This window comes from Taudactylus pleione, unplaced genomic scaffold, assembly GCF_031769625.1.
Source record: "Taudactylus pleione unplaced genomic scaffold, aTauple2 ptg000201l, whole genome shotgun sequence".
Taxonomy (NCBI): Eukaryota; Metazoa; Chordata; class Amphibia; order Anura; family Myobatrachidae; genus Taudactylus; species Taudactylus pleione.
The window spans coordinates 49,352,947-49,377,638 of NW_028284603.1; the positions used below are offsets into that span (position 1 = coordinate 49,352,947).

The 24,692-nt window shown below is 41.3% G+C and overlaps 2 protein-coding genes across 5 annotated transcripts in view; one reads left to right on the plus strand and one right to left on the minus strand.

Annotated features, from left to right (window-relative positions):
* The window catches only part of GINS1 (GINS complex subunit 1), a 29,372-nt gene extending 17,859 nt beyond the window's left edge, over positions 1-11,513 (plus strand). Inside the window, exons 5-7 of the mRNA XM_088477365.1 lie at positions 2,930-3,046; positions 3,833-3,907; positions 11,335-11,513. Coding sequence (XP_088333491.1) covers positions 2,930-3,046; positions 3,833-3,907; positions 11,335-11,403 — 261 coding nt within the window. The 3' untranslated portion in view covers positions 11,404-11,513. The remainder of the gene's footprint in view (positions 1-2,929; positions 3,047-3,832; positions 3,908-11,334) is intronic.
* Positions 11,514-16,642: 5,129 nt separating this feature from the next.
* Positions 16,643-24,692, minus strand: part of NINL (ninein like) — a 172,109-nt gene continuing 164,059 nt past the window's right edge. For all 4 annotated transcript variants that reach the window (XM_088477366.1, XM_088477369.1, XM_088477368.1 and 1 more), the window contains one exon: positions 16,643-19,410. In XM_088477366.1, coding sequence (XP_088333492.1) covers positions 19,219-19,410 — 192 coding nt within the window. In that variant the 3' untranslated portion in view covers positions 16,643-19,218. The remainder of the gene's footprint in view (positions 19,411-24,692) is intronic.

Genomic DNA, 24,692 nt, shown 5'->3' on the forward strand with positions numbered 1-24,692 from the left:
TCCCTGGCAGTCATTTGTTGGTGGACAACACATCAATTATCTGAAAACATTTTATACTTTAAAATGCCAGCACTGTAGCTGACCTGTAAACTATTACTTAAGGTGGGTACACACTAGTATGATGGATCGGACTATGACGATTGGTATGTGCATACACACTTGCTAATTGTTGGCCTGATGTGTTGTCTGATGTCAAAACTGGGCGGGCATTTACATGTGCCTGCCCAGTTGTGATGTCAGTCATCAGCGGCCTCTGCAGCAAGTGTATGTGCGGTCGGCTGACTGCCCGTACACATAGCACTCTGCCGATACATCTGCAGATCTATCGGCCTTCGACTGTGCTGCAAAGCCGACGCGATACGTCTGCGAACTTAGTCGTTCAGACATATCATCTGTACACACTGGCTGACAAACACACAATATATTGGCCATTCAACTGAACGACCGATGTATCGGCCACTATGTACCCAGCATAAGATCTGCAGTATGTTGTTTGCCCATAAGATGCTGTAGTGAGCGGAGCACTGGCAGGCTTCTTGTGGGAGCCTTCTGTATAACTTAAAAGCTGAAACCCTGAGTAAGTTATCTTCTGTCTTCAGAATGCCCCCCCAACCTCAAAACAGAGTGTTCATTTTGTGGGTAACTATCCCTTAAATTGATTTTATTGTGGAGGCCTGGGGAAAATGTTACTTTGATTTATCACATTTTGTACAAGAAGTAAATGAACGGCCATAGCAGCTCCACCGTAACTGGCACATATTGGCACACAGTGCTCTGCACTTGGAATAGATTGTTGTTGCTGGGCCAGGTTCTTTAAGTCTTCCATTAATCAGCAATAATTTGTACCTAGAAATCTATCTTATGGAGCGTACACACGGTCAGATTTGTCAGACTTGTCAGACTTGTCAGATGAACGATTGGACGATTTGAACGATTTGACCAAAGTTTTGAACGATTTGAACGATTGAACGATTTTTGACTGCATTAAAATGAATGGAATCGTCCAAGTCTGACTGCAAACCCATCAGATGTCAGATATCGTTATCTGACAAACGGGAACGCGCATCGTTGATCGTCCATCGTTCAGGCTTGTCAGATATGAACGATTTTCCTTCAGATATGAACGACTGAACGATTTTTAAATCGTTATCGTCCATATCTGAAGAAAAAATCTGATCGTGTGTATGCACCATTAATGTGTAACTGTTTCCCATATTTCAGTGAGGCTTCATTTAAACATAAGATATTGATGAAATGGTCATGAACCAAATTTTATAATAGAAACATTACCAAGTTACTTGTCTAATCTGGTAACTTTTTGCATAAGAAAACAGAAGAAAAGAAACTTATGTGAGCATTCCTTTTATCAGAAAATGTATGTATTTTAAAATTATAACTTGTAATGTATTATATCTAAAAATTCAATTTAACACATTTATCCAACATACACCCTGTGGACAATAATGAAAATTCTATGTTGTAGTACTTGCAATGGTATATCCCTATTCAATGTTCATACATCAAGTATAAAGGTACTACAAACAGCATACAAACATCAGATGTAAACCTACAACATAAAATAGTAAATTTTTATACAAGAACATTTTTACAGTATATATAGGAAACCATAAAACAAAATATAAGACAGCACTGCGACTCTAAATAAATTAGAATGCAATATATCATATTAATAAATCCCAACATTTATAATGAGGTTTGACTAAGCCTTCTCTTAAGGCGAAATATTCAAGAGAAACATTTGAATATCACAGATAGCAATAATTTGAGATTAGCCACATCTAAGCCCTGCAAACAAAAGGAACCAATAAATACATGCACAGTGTCCTAAACGATACAGAAATAAGGAAGGTCAGGGTATAGATCCACTATTCCTCTTTTTCGTTCAGCACAATTAATGTTGAGATGTGTATAGTTTTTTAATTTACCAGATGTATAAATATCTAATTATTAATGGAAAAAGACCTTATTTACAACAGGTTTATATATGCCCATTGATCCAAGTCCCCACAATCTAAATATAATAAGTTTGAGAGTATGCCAATCATGGCTAATCAGTCATAGATTGACAGCACCTGCACACAATACTATACTATGAAGCAACGCCGTCCCACGTGACTTCTCCCGTGGACAAGCTTTAGAGGCGAAACGTGCGTTGGGAGGTATGGTCGCCTTAAGAGAAGGTTTAGTCAAACCTCATTATAAATGTTGGGATTTATTAATATGATATATTGCATTCTAATTTATTTAGAGTCGCAGTGCTGTCTTATATTTTGTTGTTTCCTATATATACTGTAAACGTTTTCTTGTATAAAGTGTATAAAAATGTACTGTTATGTTGTATGTTTACATCTGATGTCCGTATGCTGTTTGTAGTACCTTTATACTTAATGTATGAACATTGAATAGGGATATACCATTGCAGATACTACAACATAGAATTTTCATACAGGGTGTATGTTGGATAAATGTGTTAAATTTTATTCATTTTTAGATATAATACATTAAAAGTTAGATTTTAAAATACATACATTTTCTGATAAAAGGAGTGCTCACATAATAGTTTCTTTTCTTCTGTTTTCGTATCCATTATTTACTCTGGTGAGCACCGCCACTGCCGTTTTGTATTGTAAACTGTCCTCACATTATTATTATCTGATAAGGTATAGTGGTCTTAATTTGCTTATTGTTATCTCCTGTCTTTGTTTTATGGTCTCATTTTTGATTATAGAACACATTAGGAATCTTTTTACCTGTGCGTCGTATTTCTCCCAATTTTCCCTCTTCCCTGGTAACTTTTTGCATAAGTAAAGTCTCCATCTTACATAGACTACGTGATTGCAGCACGGTGTTGGCTAATGCGTCAGTTAAACATCAGGTGTTAATTTTTTGCTTTCCATTTTGTCCATAGACTGACTGGTTTAATCAATACAAAAAGTCATTGGCTATGTACATGAGGTCTCTGGGAGGCGACGAAGGACTGGATATTACACAAGACATGAAGCCACCCAAAAGTTTGTACATTGAGGTCAGTGCTAATGCAAATCCAAGGGCTGCTGCTATGGGGCCCCCATAGGTCTTCTAAGCCCCTGTGCATATCCCATATAATTGAGTGATTTCTTCAGAATAGAAGCCCACAATAGGATAGGTGTAGTACAAAGTGTTCTAAGGCTATAACTTGGCAAACTAATTTGTGGTTTTATACATTTTCATAGTAAGGTTGGGTCTAGGGGTTGGATGTAGGTCCATGACGTTTAACCTTTCATAAATACGAATTGTTGATCCAGAGAGAACAAATCAGATTTTTTTGTTGCCTGGATAAATGACCCTGTTTTATCCTCTACTTCTACTGTTTCTTTAAAGAAAACCATCTGATCCATTTTCTGTTTAATTCAGTACTGAGTTTTGTCATCCATCCATTCTATGCTGAAGGTGTCGATGCTTTTCTTCCAGTCCATAAACAAAGACACCAATTAGTATTTCCTAATATACCAGTCTTTCATGCTGGCATCTAATATCTAACATAATGGTCTGTGCAAATCGGGGAGAGGGCTGAATTGTAGCATAGAAACGAAGGAGGACTCCTGTGCTTTATGCAGATGTTACAGATGGCGACTGGTTACTGTATTTAACACTTGGTCATGTAGAGCAACATATCTGCATTATGTTTTATGTTAATTTAGGTTTCATGGTAAAAAGAAATTCACAATAGAGGTCAATGGATTTACCGTAATGCCAGCACTACAATTATCTTGACGTTGGATTAACTATGGCTGCAGATTTATTCTACTAACTCCTTGTCCCACCTGTTCAGGTACGCTGCTTAAGAGACTATGGTGAGTTTGAGATTGAAGATGGCACAACAATTCTACTAAAGAAAAACAGCCAGGTAAGTTCTGTCAGAAAATAAGTGTTGAATTGACTTCACTCTGTAACCAGGTGTTAAAGGGAAATTTTAAATTTTTACATGTCTGGTTAAAATTCTGACCATAGGCATGGCACGGTGTTGTATAAGATAGACAGTAATTAGTTAGACAATGTCTAGATAGACACCAGATGTTAGAGAAGGATAAAAGTTTGACACAGACAAGTTAGACATGTAAAAAGTTCGACAGGGTCAAAAGGTCGACTTTTTTTTTTTTTCAGCCCTTATCTTCATCCTAACCCTAACCGTCTGTCTGGGTAAGTGTCTAACCCTAAACTTTAAAAAAAAGTGTCGACAACTTTTGATTTTTTTTTTAGCCCTAATCTTCACCCTAACCCTCCCTCATGGTGCCTAACCTTGGGGATAAATGCCTAACCCTAAGCCTAAAAAAATATTAGACACAAAAATGGTCGACTTTGTTTTTTTTTTTATCATTTTCATGTCAAACTTTTGACCCTGTAGACCTTTTGTACCCATCAAACTTTTTACATGTCTAACTTTAGTGTGTCAAACTTTTATCCTTGTCTAACATCTGGTGTCTATCTAGACATTGTCTAACTAATTACTGCCTATCTATAGTCCGGAACCCAGGTATGGCTCCCTTTATCCACAATGCTAGGAGTGTCTTAATGCTAGGAGTGTCTTAATGCTAGGAGTGTCTTAATGCTAGGAGTGTCTTAATGCTAGGAGTGTCTTAATGCTAGGAGTGTCTTAATGCTAGGAGTGTCTTAATGCTAGGAGTGTCTTAATGCTAGGAGTGTCTTAATGCTAGGAGTGTCTTAATGCTAGGAGTGTCTTAATGCTAGGAGTGTCTTAATGCTAGGAGTGTCTTAATGCTAGGAGTGTCTTAATGCTAGGAGTGTCTTAATGCTAGGAGTGTCTTAATGCTAGGAGTGTCTTAATGCTAGGAGTGTCTTAATGCTAGGAGTGTCTTAATGCTAGGAGTGTCTTAATGCTAGGAGTGTCTTAATGCTAGGAGTGTCTTAATGCTAGGAGTGTCTTAATGCTAGGAGTGTCTTAATGCTAGGAGTGTCTTAATGCTAGGAGTGTCTTAATGCTAGGAGTGTCTTAATGCTAGGAGTGTCTTAATGCTAGGAGTGTCTTAATGCTAGGAGTGTCTTAATGCTAGGAGTGTCTTAATGCTAGGAGTGTCTTAATGCTAGGAGTGTCTTAATGCTAGGAGTGTCTTAATGCTAGGAGTGTCTTAATGCTAGGAGTGTCTTAATGCTAGGAGTGTCTTAATGCTAGGAGTGTCTTAATGCTAGGAGTGTCTTAATGCTAGGAGTGTCTTAATGCTAGGAGTGTCTTAATGCTAGGAGTGTCTTAATGCTAGGAGTGTCTTAATGCTAGGAGTGTCTTAATGCTAGGAGTGTCTTAATGCTAGGAGTGTCTTAATGCTAGGAGTGTCTTAATGCTAGGAGTGTCTTAATGCTAGGAGTGTCTTAATGCTAGGAGTGTCTTAATGCTAGGAGTGTCTTAATGCTAGGAGTGTCTTAATGCTAGGAGTGTCTTAATGCTAGGAGTGTCTTAATGCTAGGAGTGTCTTAATGCTAGGAGTGTCTTAATGCTAGGAGTGTCTTAATGCTAGGAGTGTCTTAATGCTAGGAGTGTCTTAATGCTAGGAGTGTCTTAATGCTAGGAGTGTCTTAATGCTAGGAGTGTCTTAATGCTAGGAGTGTCTTAATGCTAGGAGTGTCTTAATGCTAGGAGTGTCTTAATGCTAGGAGTGTCTTAATGCTAGGAGTGTCTTAATGCTAGGAGTGTCTTAATGCTAGGAGTGTCTTAATGCTAGGAGTGTCTTAATGCTAGGAGTGTCTTAATGCTAGGAGTGTCTTAATGCTAGGAGTGTCTTAATGCTAGGAGTGTCTTAATGCTAGGAGTGTCTTAATGCTAGGAGTGTCTTAATGCTAGGAGTGTCTTAATGCTAGGAGTGTCTTAATGCTAGGAGTGTCTTAACAGGCCTAACATTGACTAAGACCAATACAAATAATTGTTGCACACTGCTGCTTTCATTGTATTGAAGTGGTCATCACAATGGCTATAGAGCATTGAGTGCGGTGATCATGTTTACAGTTTTTCATCAATGGTGTCATTGGTGACTCTGGATAAATTTAATTCATATTCATTCAAACTTTGCCGTTGAATAAGTCATAAACCTAAATTGAAAAAGAGGTACATGTGTGCATAAAACGTAAAGTGCGCTATTTCACCTTTATCCTATCAATTGCTGAAGGAAATATATATTTTTGAAATTGTGTTGTTACGACTCTTAATAGTCCTCTTAGTGCCTTTTTGGAAGGCATTCATTTAAACCAGTGGTTCTCAAATGCTGAGCGCTCGCAAGCGGGTCGATGGTGGCCCAGTGCGCATGTGCACGACTGAGCCGGCTCTGTCATGCGCATGCGCGAGACCCGGATAGCGATGGGCCAGCCGTCGCTCCGGGTCTCGTACCTAAGGGGGCGTGCTGTCGATGTTGAGTGACAGCACGCCCCCTTTGGTGGGCAGGCCGACGGCGTGGATGGCCAGACGGAGGCGTTCCCACGGGTGATGTCAGTGGGAGTGCTTTCGGCTCTGGTAGAGCCGAAAGCACTCTAGGGCTTGCTGCAACGAGACACTACCACAAGGGTCTCGTCGCAAGCCCGATTGTCTTGACCATCGCGACCATCTTCTTGGCCGTTCGCTATAGCTGTGGGTGGTCACCCACAGCTATAGCGAGGCAATCATTGGCGGAACATAGTGGCATCTGCAAAACGGAATCGTCCCTTAGATATATTGTCCGCATAAAATCAACTACAAGTTCTTCTTTTTAATGTTTAAAACAAATATTTGTCTCATTCCATCTAGTGAGTAGTTGTCTTTCAGTCCTGTAGTTTGTCCTCATTGCTTATTAAACCAATAATAGCTGTGTCATCTGCAACTGTTAAGATCTTCTTGAAACTTGAAAAAGTTGTAAATGAAGAGAAAATTTTTGCATTAGATTTAGTGATTATCATTCTGCCAGAAATAAAGTTCCCCAGTTTAATAAATTGTGACCTGTCCACCAAGAATTCCAGTTACAAATATAGCCTCTTATACCTAAATTTACTCCTGCTTGTAGATGGAATAATCGCGTTAAAAGCTGAACAAATAAATCCACAAATAGTCCTAGAATAGGTATTTTATTTTCTAAATGACTTAAAACATAGATCAACAGAGGACGCAATACTTACTGTATTGACTATTTTGTCCTATAGGCGAATTGGTACCGGTCGGAATCAGCTGGTATGAAATATTGAGTTACATATATCAAGTGGTGGCAACCCCTTTTATTACGTTTGTGCCAAAGAGGGGTTATTCTGCTTCTCTGACATGTACTAAAAGGCTTTCCATGAACAAAACAAGATTTTCTCAAGCGGCACCTTCAGTCTACAAATAATTGAAGCGTGATCATCCCTTATGAAGCAACGAAAAGCTAACCTTTCTGTCACTGGGCCAGTAGTGTTGTTACTTACCAGGGTGATTACTGACTCCCGTTGTCTTTGCGCATGCACAATTGGGTCATAATGAGATCTCGTTCATGTACATTAAGGCTGGCCAGGAGGCATGACAGGCTGATGCTTTACAGGATTTGCTGAGATCACCGGAAGGGGGAGTGTTCTTACCCCCACTCCAGCAGCAGACCTGTTCAGCCAAGGCCCCATGACATGCTGCCCAGGTGATCACCACCGCCCTCGTAGAATGAGCAGACACCCTGGCAGGTGCTGGCTGCCCTGCATCAGAATAGGCCCGAGAAATGACTGATCGACTTCTAACCAGTCCATCGCACGTTGGATCCGGCCAGCAACGCTTCTGAGCGTCTTAGAGAATCCTGTCCAAGTAGATCCGCACGGCCCAGACTACTTCCAACATAGACAGATCTTCCCGATCCTGGGAAGTCTCAGATGGGGGAAAATACAGGAAAGAATGTCCTGGTTTAGGTGGAAAGCCGAAATAACCTTCAGTTGGAATGAAGGTACTGTTCAGAATACCGCCCTATCATCATGAAAAATGAGGAACGGCGGTTTGCAAGACAAAGCCCCCAATTCCGAGCCCCGCCAAGCTGAGGCAATGGCCATAAGGAAAACCACTTTCCACGTGACAATTCAAATATCAAAAGGCTCCAAAAGGAGCCTGCTTAAGAGCGGAAAGGACCAAGGTCAGATCCCACAGAGCCATTGGTGGCTGAAACGGGTTGAACCTGCAAGAAAGTCCGAACCTATAGCAGGAGGGCTATAAACTGATTGATCCGAAATCTCAACTTTTAAGGAGCGAAACCACAAGCTAGCTTCCAGACCTGCTTGAAGGAAAGCTAAAAGCCTTGGCAGGTGAGACCGGGATGTGTGAACCTTGTGCCGTTCACCCCACAAGATGTAGATCTTCCAGACCCTGTGATAGTTTTGCGACAAAACCAGTTTCCGGGCCTGCAACAAGTACTGAGTACAGAAGGGGAAAATCCCTTAGCCTTTAAGAGCTTGGTCTCAAAAGCCAGGCCGTGAAAGCCAAGCAAGGAAGGTCCTCGTGCTGAAACTGACCCTGCAGGAGCAGATCCGGCTGCTGCGAAAGACTCCAACATGGACCTACGGCCAGCTTGAGAACTGCGGCGTACCACAACCTGCACGGCCAGTTCAGAGCCACAAGGTACACCGGAACTTGTTCCCTGATACGCCGGGATACCCGAGGTAACATGTGAATCGGAGGAAAAATATGCAGAAACTGCCACGGCACAGTCATGGCATCCACTGCGAAGGCCTGTGGGTCCCTGGATATTGCACAAAATCGGGGAACCTTGCAGTTTTGCTGAAATGCCATCCGGACCAACTGCTGGAAGACATCTGGATGGAGATGCCACTCTCCCGGCAGAAAGGTGTTCTTGCTGAGGAAGTCCGCCTCACAGTTCTCCACTCCTGGAATAAACACTGCAGAGAGTGCCGGAACAAAGGACTCCTCCCAATTGAGAATGTGGGCCGCCTCCGCCATAGCTGCTGCACTCTTGGTGCTGCCCTGATGATTTGCATATGCCACAGCTGTGGCGTTGTCCGACTGGTTGTGCATCGGCCAGGATAGATGGGCTCCCAACAGAGCCAGATAGATGGCACGGCACATTGGTAGTCATCAGAGACTGCCCTGCCGATCAAAGTCCCTGAAATTGAAGGTTCGACGTCACAGCTCCCCAACCGAGGAGACTTGTCTGTGGTAACAATGACCCAGTCTAGAGTGGCCAATGAGTGACCTTGGTGCAGGTGATCGGAAACCAGCCACCAATGAAGGGATTGCCGAGTGCTGTCCAACAGCACCAGATGCTGAGAGGAGAGGTCCTCCGTGCGACTCACCCAATTGTGGAGACTTTCCCACTGGAACTCCAGCGAGTGGTCTCGAAGGTGGAGACCATTGAGCCCAACAGCTTCTTTCACAGCCGGATGGACGGGCGAGGGGTCGAAGATCTCTCCCATGAACATCAGGCGCTGGCAAGGTGTCAGGTGAGACTTGTCAAAGTTCTGGATCCAGCCATGATCCTGAAGCACCTGAACCGTGTGGTGCAGATGGGCCTGCAACTGGGAAACTGAATCTGCTTTCACCAGCAGATCGTCCAAATGGGAAACTACAGTTATCCCATCCTTGTAGAGCAGGCGTCCGCCTACCCCCGACCGGACAGGGTGGGCAGAGACCCCGTCAGGCACTAGGCTTCTCAGGAGCCAGAGTGCCCTTTGAGCCGAGATGGCCATAGCTGAAACCCTGGAGTCTATCAGAGTACCATCCTGGACGGCCTCGCACACATATTCAGCTGCCCCGCGAAGCTGTTCTACCAAATCCATTAAAGCCTCTCTGGACAAGTCCCCCTGAATTCAGGCAACGAGCCCAGGTCTCCATGGCCCAAACGACCCACGCTGAGGCCAGTAAAGGTCGAATAACGACTCCCGCGCCAAAAAAACAAATGGACTTAAGGCAACCTTCCAATTTCTTATCCTTGAGGGACGCCGAATCCTGCACAGGAAGCGCAGTGTGCTTAGCCAAATGTGCCACTGCTGCATCGACCTTGGGTGGTTGCTCCCACTTGGTGACCTGGTCTGGCAAAAGTGGATAAAGAGACGCAAACTTTCAAAAAAATAGAGAATTTCTTGTCTAGGGCCATCCACGTCTCTTCCAGGAGATCTGAGCGATCCGTGTAAGCAGGGAAAGAAACAACCCTCTTGCGTTGACGCTTGAACGGGCCCACCGCTTGCGCCTGGGTATCAAAGTCCAGACAGTCTAGCGACTGCCGCGCCGCAGTAATGAGGTCTTCCACAACTTGGCCCAATGACTGCTTTGGATACTCCCACTCAGGGAGATCCTCCCCTTCTGGTAGTTTACCCTCATGCTCCTCGGACTCAAACGTCTAACTGCCCCCTGGACGGAGGAGGAGGGCGCTTATGCGCCTCGTGCAGCTTCCTCAAAGAAACTTTCCATATAAGAAGGGGGGAGGGGGGGAGAGAGAGACAGTGCTGATGGGCTCCGCCCCCCATTCAGCCCTGTCAGCTACTCTCCTGTACCTGATACATTGCTCTTCATAATGGAAGGAGGGGGTAAACCCACCTGGGGTTGCCACTGCAAGATGTATTGCCACTGCAGGGTTGGAATATTTCAGTGGGGACATGGATGCACCTGTGGGGTGGTATTGCCACTCAGAGATCTACGGGGTCTGTCTAAAAAGTTTGGTCAATGGTCTGATATATCTGTATGCAACGCTTGCAACAGGATCGCTAATGCGCACTGACATGCATGGACATGTCTGGACCTGCCCCCAGTCGGGGTTTGCCCGAGGCAGCCGCCACCACACTGCCATTGCATTCATTTCAACAGCAGTGTGCGTCGGAACAGCAATGGCGTTAGTCTTCCACCGATTCCTTGCCACTGTGAAAGCGTACAAACCAATTGTACACACGTTTTCTACTCTCAGCATCCTGCCCGTACACTTTCACCAACATTGTGTGTCCCCATCCCCGATTTACCCAATTTGAAACGTAACTTAAATGTTATGTCGTTGCTCCATTGCTGCTTGACGCACACTGCTCGGGACACTCTGTTGAAATGAGTGCAATGGCAGCGCGGTGGCGGCCTCGGGCAAACCCTGACTGGGGGCAGGTCCAGACATGTCCATGCATGTCAGTGCACGTGAGCAACCTTGTTGCAAGCATTGCATACAGACCATTCACCAAACTTTTTACAGACCTCGCATTACCACTAGTGGATGTGGGGGTAATACCAATGTGAGATCTATTGTTTGCTAAATGGTTAAACATATGACTAAACAGTTAATTAAAAGAAAATAACTATAATTGATATATGCTGGCTACAATTATCTGCTTATACTTATTTTTATTTATTTTATTTTTTAGCATTTTTTGCCCAGATGGAAATGCGAACAGTTGATCCGACAAGGCATTCTGGAGCACGTGTTGTCCTAAGTAGCTTTACATGTCACCTACTGACCTCTGTGTATTTGGTTTAGGGTGTAGTTTTTGTGCATCATGTAAATATATGTATTTCTGCCATAATTAAATCAATTTATATCGTGTTTGTTTTTTTTCCTTCTTCTGTTGACACTTATTTTGACTGACCAACCTTTTACCTAATCCAAATGTTACATAAAGAAATGTCCTATTCCTAAAGTGAGTTTCAGCTCTAAAATGTATAATTTAATGACCTGATGCATGTAGCTATGATGATCGCACATATTAATCTGCCATAGACTCTCTACTCCTAAATGATAAACCATATTGCCATCGACGCTGATATATTTTCCCTGTAACTTTATATTTTCTATTCCGTGTGAAATGCATGCAGTGTTTTTAGACTGCATCTGTAAAGGTGCCCTGCTATGCACTAACTCTTAAGCTGCATACACAAACTATTTTGTTACCGACGATTTTCTGAACGATTTTTTAATGATTTTTGCATATTCCCTTAATGAAAATCGTTCAGTTGGTCAATCTGACTGAACTACAAACGTGAACGCGCATGAATGATAATCGTTCATAGTTTTAACTTAGAAAGTGAATGATTTTTTCAACGATTGAATGATAAACGATATAGTTAAAAATCGTTGTGTATACACCTTTAATCCTCATCATTATAGATAATGACAATGGTTGTTTACAGTACAAGCTAATACACCATAAACAGTGGTCTTTAGGATAATGTAGGATACATTAGGCAGCTATTTTGCTCCACTTTTACACATTACAGTTTAGTTGTATGGTTACATTTGTAATCGCACTGATACATTCGTGTTATAAAATTATCCTCTTAACAAAAAGCAAATCCAGCAAGGAGACTACCCACTTGATAAATGCTGTATGAAAACTTATTAGCCTAAATCAGTGGTTCTCAAACTCGGCCCTCAGGACTCCACACAGTTCACGTTTTCCAAGTCACCCAGCAGGAGCACAGGTGTATTCATTATTCACTGACACATTGTAAAGGTTCCACAGGTGGAGCTAATTATTTCCCTTGTGATTCTGTGAGGAGACATGGAAAACATGCACCGTTTGGGGTCCTGGGGACAGAGTTTGAGAACCTGTGGCCTAAATCAAGCAGTTTTTTTATTTCACCTCCAATTATGTATCTTTCTTTATGTACAAATAGTTGAATTGTTGCACATGTACATAGCTTAGTTAATAAAACTCTGCCGGTGGAACTCGACATCTATTTCAAGTGGTAGCCCGATTAGTGAATGGGGGAAAAACATAATTAAAGTAGTGTTCAGGTGTGGCCTGTATATGACCTTTCCTTGTTCGCCGGTGAGATCGGGCATCCTTATGGTCAGTTCAATGTCAGAAGCAGTCCACGTTACATTTTTGTGTTGCTGTGTTTTGAGCTGCCGCATGTTCAGTGTGCTCAGGTGTATGAGGGTAGATTTAAAGCTAAAAAGATCATGTTGTGGCACTTCAGTCTAATATTGTATTGAGTTGCATTAGTGGTATGAGTTCTTGTAGATATCAGTCCTCCCAAAGACTGTGACCATTCTGCAAATTCTTCAATTCCTTTAGTACTCATTGTGGAGATACAAATAAATATATGGTCCCCTCTCCAGCAGGAAAGGCAGAATCTGCATTTCATTTAAAGGTTTTATTAATCAGTTATACACCAATTATTATGTTCCACCCAATTTCCATTTCAGCCACTATCTGTGGTTTTCATCAGGGGCAAAGGAAACCTGTTACAGCACCCTGAGTAAGGGATAAAAGAAAAAGCCAGATGACGTTACATTACACCATCGTAGTCACTCAGCAGAGTGATTGCAAGATTCAAAAATATAATTACAGACTAATATAAAACTGGTCCCAAACAAAAATGTCCATGTTCAACAGGAACAAATCGTAACTGCACACATTTCATAGAACAAAAGGAAACAAACATAGAAAATAACATAAGTAGAATCGGGAAAGTCTCTGTGACAATCCTATTAGTAACAGCACAGCAAGACCCACAACTGTCCGGTTGACTGAGGCGCAGCTGCTAAGAGTATAAAGCATCAGCGGGAGCTTTCGGCCAATCACATGTCCAAACAACTGAATGTGTCAGAGGGAGCCTTTGGCCAATCACAAGTCCAAACAACTGAATGTTGTGTTCAGGATTTAGAAGATCCTGAAGAATCTTGGAAATGTAAATTTCACACTAACAGTTCCCATAATTTCCTCTGTCATTATTTGAGACGTGGGTAACTCCATATAGCATTACAATTAAAAGTACCCCAGCACAGTGGTAATAAGTTTATGTGCCAGAGTTAAGGTGGCAACAGTTCAGGAGTGTGATATGGAAATTACCACCTATATAAGGTAACTCAGAATCTCATAAATGCCACCAAACTGATGAAAAGATGTAATATCCCAACATTGATGATAGACACAACTGTGGTATTTTTGCATTAATAAATCCCTTTTAAAAACAAATGGTTGGTCATTGCCAGATGTTAACCTTTGGTGGCCATGCACATGCCTTACTCAGGTTGTAGAGATCCACTACCTAGCAAAGGCAGTAACACAGAATTTCTAAATGTGTCACATGGAAGGATGCACCTTAAAGCAGTTTAAAAAGATCTTCTACTTAAAGTTCCACAGGAAGAGTTTTGGAGTCCACAATAAGCTACTAGCAGAAAAGTTTCCTGCAGCAGCCAGTCTCAGAGTACTCTGCTGACCCCAATGCACCTGCAGCGTCACCCCATCTCCTCCTGTCTGGCCACAATGATAGGTGATCCTAACAGGATTCCCCACCCCTGGCATGAAAGGTGGGTGTCAGCGCTCCTCAGCTGCCAATGAGATCTTTTTATTGTAATCTGGGTTGAATAATTGGGTCGTGTCTTTGACACCATAGCTGAGCTGGATTGGACCCGGAAATAACCCTGGCCTTGACCCGGATGAAGACCCCCGAGACACACAACCCGGGTTGACCCTTTCAGACTATGCCAGGACCCGAGTTGACCCAAAAATATCCCGGGGGCATAATATTCAATTTGAAGCAAAAAAGTCGGTCGCCGGACTTTTCGCTGTCATCGCATTCAATTCCAAATTGGCGAAAACTCCTGTAGTTTTTGGGGAAATCAGCCTGACACCTCCCTAAAGATGCTCGTATATGAGGGTTCACTATGGGTACCCCCGCATAGCCCTGCTAAAAGGTACTTGGGGTTTTGAAATGGTCTCAATAGGTGCTATTTAGTGTCTTTGAGCAAGTAGTGAAGAATAGCATTTTTCTACTTTTTTTGGAAAAATTAGTAGTCCCATCAAATTTGGGGTACATGAAAATGGGTGCAAGCATAGTTCAAAATCACTAAAATCAAGCTTTAAAATGCACCAAAAAATGCACCTTCAGCAAGCACCTGCAATAAAAAAAACCTCCCCCATACTTGCAGACCCAACCCCCCCCCCACCCCCCCAATGCCTTTCGCTAGTTTTTGAAGTTGTACCCCCACTTTGAAAATGTGTGAAAAAATTCTAAGTGCTTTTTTGGGGTGTACTTTTTTGACGCAGTTTGCATCAAGGGGGTTGTACAAATGGTGCAGAGTGGTTTCCGCACCTCTGCACCCCAAAACCCCAATTCTGCACTTTTTTCCGTCGGGTATTCATAGGCGACACTATTTTTCCTATTACATTGCATTGCGTTTTTGCACCGGCGAAAAGATGCTAAAATTGAATACGGGGATAAGTGAAATCGGCGGAAGAGTTTTGCCAGAAAACAGCTTTTCGCTCCAAATTAAATACGGCCCTTGGCCTGAAAAGGGATATATATAGGATTTAATTTGGCTAAATCTTGTTGGAACTAACCTGAAAAGCCCTCTTCCCTATGCTTTTCAAAGGTGGCAAATGCAAGACTACATAGCAACTTAAAGTTGTGCCCACGTGCAGTGCAGTGCATCAGTTTTGACCCAAGATACAACCTTACATTGTGTAAATACACAAACATGCAATGCTAAGTAAAATCCAAAATATTTAATGATAATTCAAAAATAAAAAAGGAGTATACAAGTAAAGCTGCATACACACGATTTTTTTGAACGATTATCGTTAAACGATATTGTTTAACGATAATCATTTAAAAAAATCGTTCACTTTCCGAGTCAAACGATGAACGATTATTGTTCATGCTCGTTCACGTTTGTATTTCAGTCAGACTTGTCAACTCAACGATTTTCATTAAGTTAATATGCAAAAATAGTTTGTACTTCAAAAAAATCGTTCATTACACTTTAAATAATCTGACAGATAATCATTCATAAAATCGTTTGTAACAAAATAGTGTGTGTATGCAGCTTAAGAAATAAAACTAACCAACTTTTAACATATTTCTGTTGCCACTTCAGTGAAAAATGCCATTAGGGTTTACTTTTCCATAGCGTTGTGAAAAGCAAAAAATAGGCTGCAGTAAGAATCATTTCAATATGTTCTTATTTTTTCCACAAGGTAAATAACAAAGTTAAGCAAACTTTTATCGACAATTGATGGGCGCACTTTTCTATTTTTTAGTTTGCAAGCTTTCCTTTTTAATTGCAAGTATGGCATCTCACTTCCATATAAAAAACAACAACAAGGTTTATTGAGACCCCCAATAATAATACATATCTCCCAACCATAACAAGTTTAATGACAATGTCCTGCCAGCTGCACATTTGTCCCGTTGCATTGCAGGTTGGGAGGTACTTCACCTGACACACACAGCTCAGGCAGGTGCATTCACTGTGGCAGGGCGTATCTATAATAGGTGCAGGGTGTGCGGTGCAAAGGGGCTACGCACCGCACACCCTGCACCCATATTATCTAAAACTCACCTGTCCGTGATCCAGCGTCGGGTGTCAGCGCTGCACAGAACACCGGAAAATGGCCGCCGTGGCCATTTTCCCGGCATTCTGCGCATGCGCAGTAGACACTGGGCACACACTAGTGCCAATAGTCTACTGACTCTGCGGTGGCCGGCCAGTCGCGTCAATCGACTGCCGGGGAGAGAGGAGGGGATCCGGCACGGGGAATGCACACGGGCCCCCTGCACTGTGGTGAGGACACGCCTACTGTGACCGAACCACACCTCTGGCCTGATTCACCGACCTGGCAAGTATAATATGAAGCCACATTTTATTTCTAAAAGTAATTCTACAAACTATATTTATGTTCTTCATTAATTTAATTGTGCAATTTTTTAATTCATTGTCATGAATGCAAAAAAAAAAGTACATTTATTTTTTTGGTATCTGTGCTGTATAAATATACACACATTTCATATACAAAACTGTACATATTTAGATGAAACAAGATGTACACTGGATTGTCCAAGAATATAAACATTGTAATTAACATTGACCTTCAAACTATGTTTGTCTCTACACAGCATTCAAGACACTTCATTATATATAAAAACGCATTTTCATTGATTTAAAAAAAACAACTCGCTTTTACAAAAAGTGTATAAGGTTCAGAGCAGGATTTTAATGCACAGGATATATTTATCCCATGTATTTAATCTCCCCACAAACATCCATTGTAGTGTACGGTAGGATGCTGTATATGAATTACATGTAACTCAGCTAATTGGAACAAATCCATTGTTTGATAGTTCCTTCTGCATCAACAATGTTGTTAGGTCCTGCCTATAATTATGTGATATTCTAAAACATGTATATTAGAAAAAATGTGGTATTTTATTGAAAGGCGAATTACATAATGAAATGTATATATTTCTGTGTCTTCTTCAAATGCTTAATTCAAGTAACTCAAATACTGCTATTAGTATGGAGAGACATTTGCTCTGCTGGTAGACATTAAAGAGGGTAAATTTTGGAGTTGAAACAATTAATTTAGCTAACTCTCTTATGAAACATATAGTATTTATTTACCAACATTTGATTTTGTTTGCAAAATTTGCATTGTACCAACAGCAACCAGTGACACATTAGCGTTCAAAGTGTAACTTTCATTAAACAAACAAAAGCCAACTGCGAATTACATTCTGTTGCATTAATGTTACTAAATTGTATTCAAAATAAGCTCTAAACATTGTTACCAGGCACAATGACTGATCCCTGCAGTCTGAAGGCTTGGATAACAGGTTTACAGTATGCACTTACATTTTAGAGGGGGGATAACATTTACAAGGGCCTATATTGGCTTATTGCCATGGTCAGTGCAACAATAAGGAATGTAAAAGTAAAAACGCAACTATTACAAATAGTAACAAAATGATAGATTATTGCACATGGGATGTATCTTTGTACATTGCTGCTCTTTGTTATGCTAAACTAATAGATCATTTGCCTGTTTGAAGTGTCATTTGTTTTATATTTTTCTGCTTTTAGTTTTCTTGTTTAATCTATGGCCGTTTGTATTGATGGTGCAATAGTTTTGGATTTGTTTGCCATTTTTACACTAGAATATGACGTGAACCTGACTCCTTACTGCTGAGGAATTAATTGTGTGGGATAAGCCAGTACCATGGTAAGACGATAATTCCTAATGTAGTGACACTAACAAATGTGCAAAATATGCAACTTACAGTACCTTCTATTTCTAGTAAGATGAGACTGTATGTACCCAATGTAACTGGATGGGTGTCAAGGTAATCATAGTCACATCAGAGCAGTACAATTTGCCATCATAAGAAGCTGTGGAAGCTAACACAAACATGGACTGAATTAAATTATCCCAACATCTTACCCTAGTTACAGATCACCAAGGATACAAAGTCTCACTTTCAATATTACTACTTATACAAATTCCGATATCATTATGATTCTTACCTAATCGATACAATAGTTGTGCTCTAGAATCAGCCTTTTAGATTATTCGATATTGGGTAATACAAAAGCTAAAATAAGGTAAATGCTGTACACAACAGTTGTACTATATCAGATTGTGCTGCTGCTGGGTAAAATATAGTAACACAAACGTTGTTTGATGCAGAGGTCATAATTCATTAAGGACATAAACAACCAATATGGTTGGAACCTGGGCAGTTGAGAAGCCAGACATCTAGATCACGTATACCAGTCCTTTCTTAGGCTCAGTGGAGGAATGATTGTGCCAATCTTTAGGGGTGATGCAATTCTCTGACATGTGCCACAAAATGCCTTCCTGGCTATTCCTGAGGCCATGTATCTTCACTCATTGTTCCTTGCAGCCCAGGTGCTAAAATTCCTTACTGTAATAAGCAGTAATGTGCTGGCACATTACAGAAAATGGGCTATATGCATGTGAGCAATAAATAGTAGGACCTCTCATTGATTTTCCTTGCAGTCCATTAAAATAACTATTACTTCTCTCCCAGTGCCTGTTTCTGAGTTGATAGTAGCAAGCACAGGGAGGTCTAGGTTGAATTACAATTAGATGTATGAATCCTCCTGTACACAGCTTGGACTATTCTCAGAGGGGTAGTAGGTCACATTTATCACACATTTAGCAAGCTGCAGTCTAAACAGGCATAGAGAGGCTCTGGTTGTGGGGTATAATGGGATAAGACGTACTACGTCACTATATACTGCTCCTAGGTAGTTCACAATGACATTTTCATTTTAGATGATGGATCCCACGAAGTGATTAGGTTTGCTTTACATGTGTGATAGACATTTGTTTTTACATATTTTACACCTGTTATGCAACTGAATGTATGTATTGTGTAGGTTGCTTTCTTTATTATATTGTTTGAAATAAGTGGCTGAAGATGCAGCTAGAGCATATGATGGAACAAAGACCAGCGGTACCGATGCGCAGTCAGGTCAGTCTGTCAGTGCAGATACAGAACTAGACCGCCATGGAGGCTGGTGCAATTTTCCTGATAACTTTGTTGAGTGCAGCAATCTTGTCCTCCAGGAGGTAGTTCTTTTTCTCTGCGCTCTTCTGCCGCTGCTCGGTCACCTGCAGAGCTTTCATCAGCTGGGCATTTTCCACATACAGATCTTTTAGAAGCAGGTCTGACTTCATATTCTTCTCCAGCTGTAAAAGACATGAATGTAAAGTCATCAATGTGGAAGAAATTACATGAAAGAATTTCTATGACTATAACCAATGGAAAAAATAGATGGCTTCTATTTCAAAGATATTAAATTAAATATTTATTTGTTCTAAGTTAAAAGAATCATAAAAATAAAACATAATGCATATACTAGTTAGATTAGATACTAAATCAACAGATATTTTTATTTTTAGTGAAAGCATCCCCATTATGTACTAAGGGAAATTCTCTGCGACAGTGGTTGCAGTAACCGATATCCTGCTAGTTATATCCCTGGCATTTTGTATAAGTCCTTCACGTCTATAAAAGACTTCTCCGGGGGAAGCAGACGCTGCTTGTAAGCCTCCATAGGCTTAAAGCAGTTTATACCATCTCAAGATGGGGTAAACTAACGGGGTCAAGCTTTGCTTTTGGAGTTTGGTACATAAGGCTGAGATCATAGTCCCCAATGATAATAATGAGGACTGCGATCTGCACTGCTAAGTAGCATTATACAGGAGATTTCTGTGATAAAATAATAAAAACAAGGAAAAAAAAAAATATATATGCTATCAAGACGACAATAGGACTATTGTATTCAGAGGTATAATTCCTCATGGCAGTAATGACAGAGAACAATAAATGAGAGACAGAGGAGAAAGATAAGATTACAAGAGGTGGAGGAAGTCCCATGAAATGTTGATCATGAGATAAACTTTTTTTTTTTTTTGTTTCAGGCAATTAACAACAAGCAGATATCTGCAGACAAAGCTAGATAGTATATGCTCATCCCTAGTTATAACTAGTTATATTTGTGCAAAATAAGCTATTTATAGGCAAATCAGAGCCACTGTGCACACTCCGTGCTGCCGTGTAATTCAGACCCTGGATATGGTTTGTGGCCTTCGAATTTATATTTCCAGGAATTAGGTATTTTAAAAGTCAATAAAGAAATTTAGAGGGTGATGGTTGAGTTTCCTATTACCCGTGTTCCTCATAAGCATTGTATGTGACGCTGACAAGGCATTCGATAAGAGTGTCTTGGTCTCATTTAATACGTATATTTAATTGCCAAAGATTTGGCCCTGATTTCATTCACATATTCAAAACACTATATCAGGATCCGAAAGCCTTTTAGGACAATAAATTCTTTAAACACCCGACCATTCTGTCTGACTCGAGGTACGAGACAAGGTTGCCCGCTCTCTCACCACTACTTTTTAATTTGGCCCTAGATCCCCTACTACGCCATTTTGAAAAGGCAGGGGGCTGGCGGGCATTTTCTTGGCAGGGCATGAGATTACATTTTCGGTCTTTGCTGATGATCTTTTATTGTATTTCGCTAACCCCAGGGAGGCTATACCGCTCCTCCTACAGATATTGCAAGTGTTTGAGGAGATAGCGGGTTTTAAAATTAATTATGCTAAAACTGAGGCCTTGGCCTTTTTTGGGGAGGCTAGGTGGAATGGGGAGACTCCTTTCCCTTTAAGTGGGCAGATAAATATATCACTTACTTACTTAGGTGTCAATGTTCCTTCACACCCGTCTCAATTATATGCTGTTAATTACACCCCACTGTTGTTAAAAACACACAGATATTAACAAATGGGCCCATCTTCCACTATCCTACATAGGCAGATGCCATCTTTATAAAATGATCAGTTTTCCCAAATTTCTTTACATTCTCCAAATGTTACCAATTATCCCAGATAAGAGAGACCTTAGACTTTTCAAACAGACACATTTAGGAGGGGTGAACCTACCATGTCTCAGACAATATGCCCTGGCCGCTAATTATCGAATAGCAATGGACTGGATGTCATAACATTTATACCACGCACTCTATGGAGCAGGCAGTTACTCCTCACCATAATTTGGTGTCTCTTTTACACACATCCTCTTAGTTTACCTCTCGCAGCTAAAGAAAACATGTAAATAAATACGACATGCATAGCATGGCGAGTTATTAGATCAAAAATCCCACTTATCCAAACAGTCCTCACTATTTTTACCATTATGGGGTAACCCATCTTTTTCACCTGGCAATTCAACCTAATTTCAATGCTGGCATACTAGTGGCATTCAATATATTTATCAGTTTTTACACGACCAAACACTCCAACCTCTCACTCGCTCCCAAATGCAGGAGAAATTTCCCTCCATTATTATTCCGATATTTCCTTATTTGCAGGCAATGAGTTATATTCAAACCATGTTACGTGGATTTTTGGCAGCTGATGTAAACTGGCGTCTGGATGGTGCATTACGTCGCAAACCACAGGGGCCTTTTTCTACTTCCTTTATATATTCCTGTGCCCAACCTCTTATTAATCTAGAGTCAAGTACTACATGACTTGCAAAATGGAAGGAGGTCTACCCGCAAATCCCCATAGAGACTATTGCTCTTTCATGTCTTAAAATGAATAAACAATTGGGATCAGTCTATTATAATGAAATGCATCTCAAAATCTTACACAGAGCATATTATACCCCCAAATTGAAATATATTATTGGAGATGCACCTAATGCCAACTGTTATAAATGTTCAGCACCTGACGCCGATATAGTACACTGTCTGTGGGATTGTCCACGTGTACAGGTTTTCTGATGTGAACTTGATAGCTATATTAAAGAGGTTCCAAAAATTGCTTTTGTGATCTCTAAAGATTGGGTTTTCTGGAATATAGCCACAAACACACACTCACAGGGCTTAACAAAGGGAAATAAGCTACTTCTGACCAAATTGACTGCAGCTGCAAAAAAGACCATCCTCTCACAATGGATTGAACCTAACCCACCTACTCTTACATTATTACATCTTACATTATTACATCCTAGAATTATATTTTTGTTTACAATGGACTGGACAGAGACGTCCACCAATAAAGAAAACCTTACTGAAAAGTTTTTTGGTACATGGTTACCTTATATTCATACTTTATCCCCATCACTTAAGGATTCTTTACGGACATGTTTCCAACTAACGTCATGGATTAACTTGGAAGTACTTGATAATGGCTCCTCCTTTTGATTTTGATCCTGATTATGACTCGCACTATAACTGTAAGCCGGCCCGTTAATGGTAACTGTAACTAAATATGTAACAGTGTATGCGATTGTTTCTTGTGTGCGCAACTGCAATTTATATATATATATATATATATATATATATATATATATATATATATATATATATATATATATATATATATCTGGATTTATATACTGCAATTGTTATAATTATTTTGTTGGATGATTCTCGGCAATGTGTTTATTATGCTGAGGATTATTTAAGATACATTTGTATTACAATATGTCATTTTCCTAACAATAAAATATTTTTCAAAAAAGCATTGTAGAAAGATGTAATAAGTGATATTTTATTGTTATTTTTATATTCTATTATAAATCAGGCTTGTTTTAATAGTCACTTATTGATCTGGACTGCAGGGTGCGAAGGTCATTTTGACCTGACTCCAACTCCAACAGTAAATGACCAATAGTCATTAATACAATATAGAAATAATAGCAAAATTCATATATACGTGTGTTCGCTTTTATAACCTGAAGATATTTACGACCCTCTGCTTTATAGGACTTCTTTTTCCTATCAAGTAACCTCCTATATATTGCCAGTTACTTAATGGAACATTGTGTAATACTGCACTGAGCGGCATCCATCTGCACTGCATTCACCAACAACAGACCATAAAAGTTCTCAAAATCTTGTGTGCATGAATCATTAATACAATTGTTTAATTATAAAACGCCACCATTATGCAGCGCTGTACAGAGAATTGTTGTCATTCACATTCCCTGACCCATTGCAGCTTACAGTATAAATTCCCTAACACACAAGCGCACATACCCTAGAGGACATTTTAGTCAGCAGCCACTAAACCTACCAGTATGTCTCTGGACTGTGGAAGGAAATGGTTTCTTCATGTTCTTTGCTATACATTTCTAATTGTGATCAAATTTAACAATAGCGAGTACTGTGGTCACTATTCCAGATAAATAATTTGGTAGTCAAGTTTTCAGACACGTCAACTTATTTCCATGGAAGACCTGATCTGAAACAAGTATTCTCCCCAGTGTGCCCAACTAGCACACACCCCACAGTGTGCCCAACTAGCACACACCCCACAGTGTGCCCAACTAGCACACACCCCACAGTGTGCCCAACTAGCACACACCCCACAGTGTGCCCAACTAGCACACACCCCACAGTGTGCCCAACTAGCACACACCCCACAGTGTGCCCAACTAGCACACACCCCACAGTGTGCCCAACTAGCACACACCCCACAGTGTGCCCAACTAGCACACACCCCACAGTGTGCCCAACTAGCACACACCCCACAGTGTGCCCAACTAGCACACACCCCACAGTGTGCCCAACTAGCACACACCCCACAGTGTGCACAACTAGCACACACCCCACAGTGTGCACAACTAGCACACACCCCACAGTGTGCACAACTAGCACACACCCCACAGTGTGCACAACTAGCACACACACCACAGTGTGTACAACTAGCACACACCCCACAGTGTGTACAACTAGCACACACCCCACAGTGTGTACAACTAGCACACTCCCCACAGTGTACCTCCTGCTGCACTCACCCCACAGTGTACAACTAGCATACACCCCAGTGTACAACTAGCATACTCCCCACAGTGTACAACTAGCATACTCCCCACAGTGTACCTCCTGCTGCAGTCACCCCACAATGTACCTCCTGCTGCACTCACCCCACAGTGTACCTCCTGCTGCACTCACCCCACAGTGTACCTCCTGCTGCACTCACCCCACAGTGTACCTCCTGCTGCACTCACCCCACAGTGTACCTCCTGCTGCACTCACCCCACAGTGTACCTCCTGCTGCACACCCCACAGTGTACCTCCTGCTGCATACACCCCACAGTGTACCTCCTGCTGCATACACCCCACAGTGTACCTCCTGCTGCATACACCCCACAGTGTACCTCCTGCTGCATACACCCCACAGTGTACCTCCTGCTGCATACACCCCACAGTGTACCTCCTGCTGCATACACCCCACAGTGTACCTCCTGCTGCATACACCCCACAGTGTACCTCCTGCTGCATACACCCCACAGTGTACCTCCTGCTGCATACACCCCACAGTGTACAACTAGCATACACCCCACAGTGTACAACTAGCATACACCCCACAGTGTACAACTAGCATACTCCCCACAGTGTACAACTAGCATACTCCCCACAGTGTACAACTAGCATACTCCCCACAGTGTA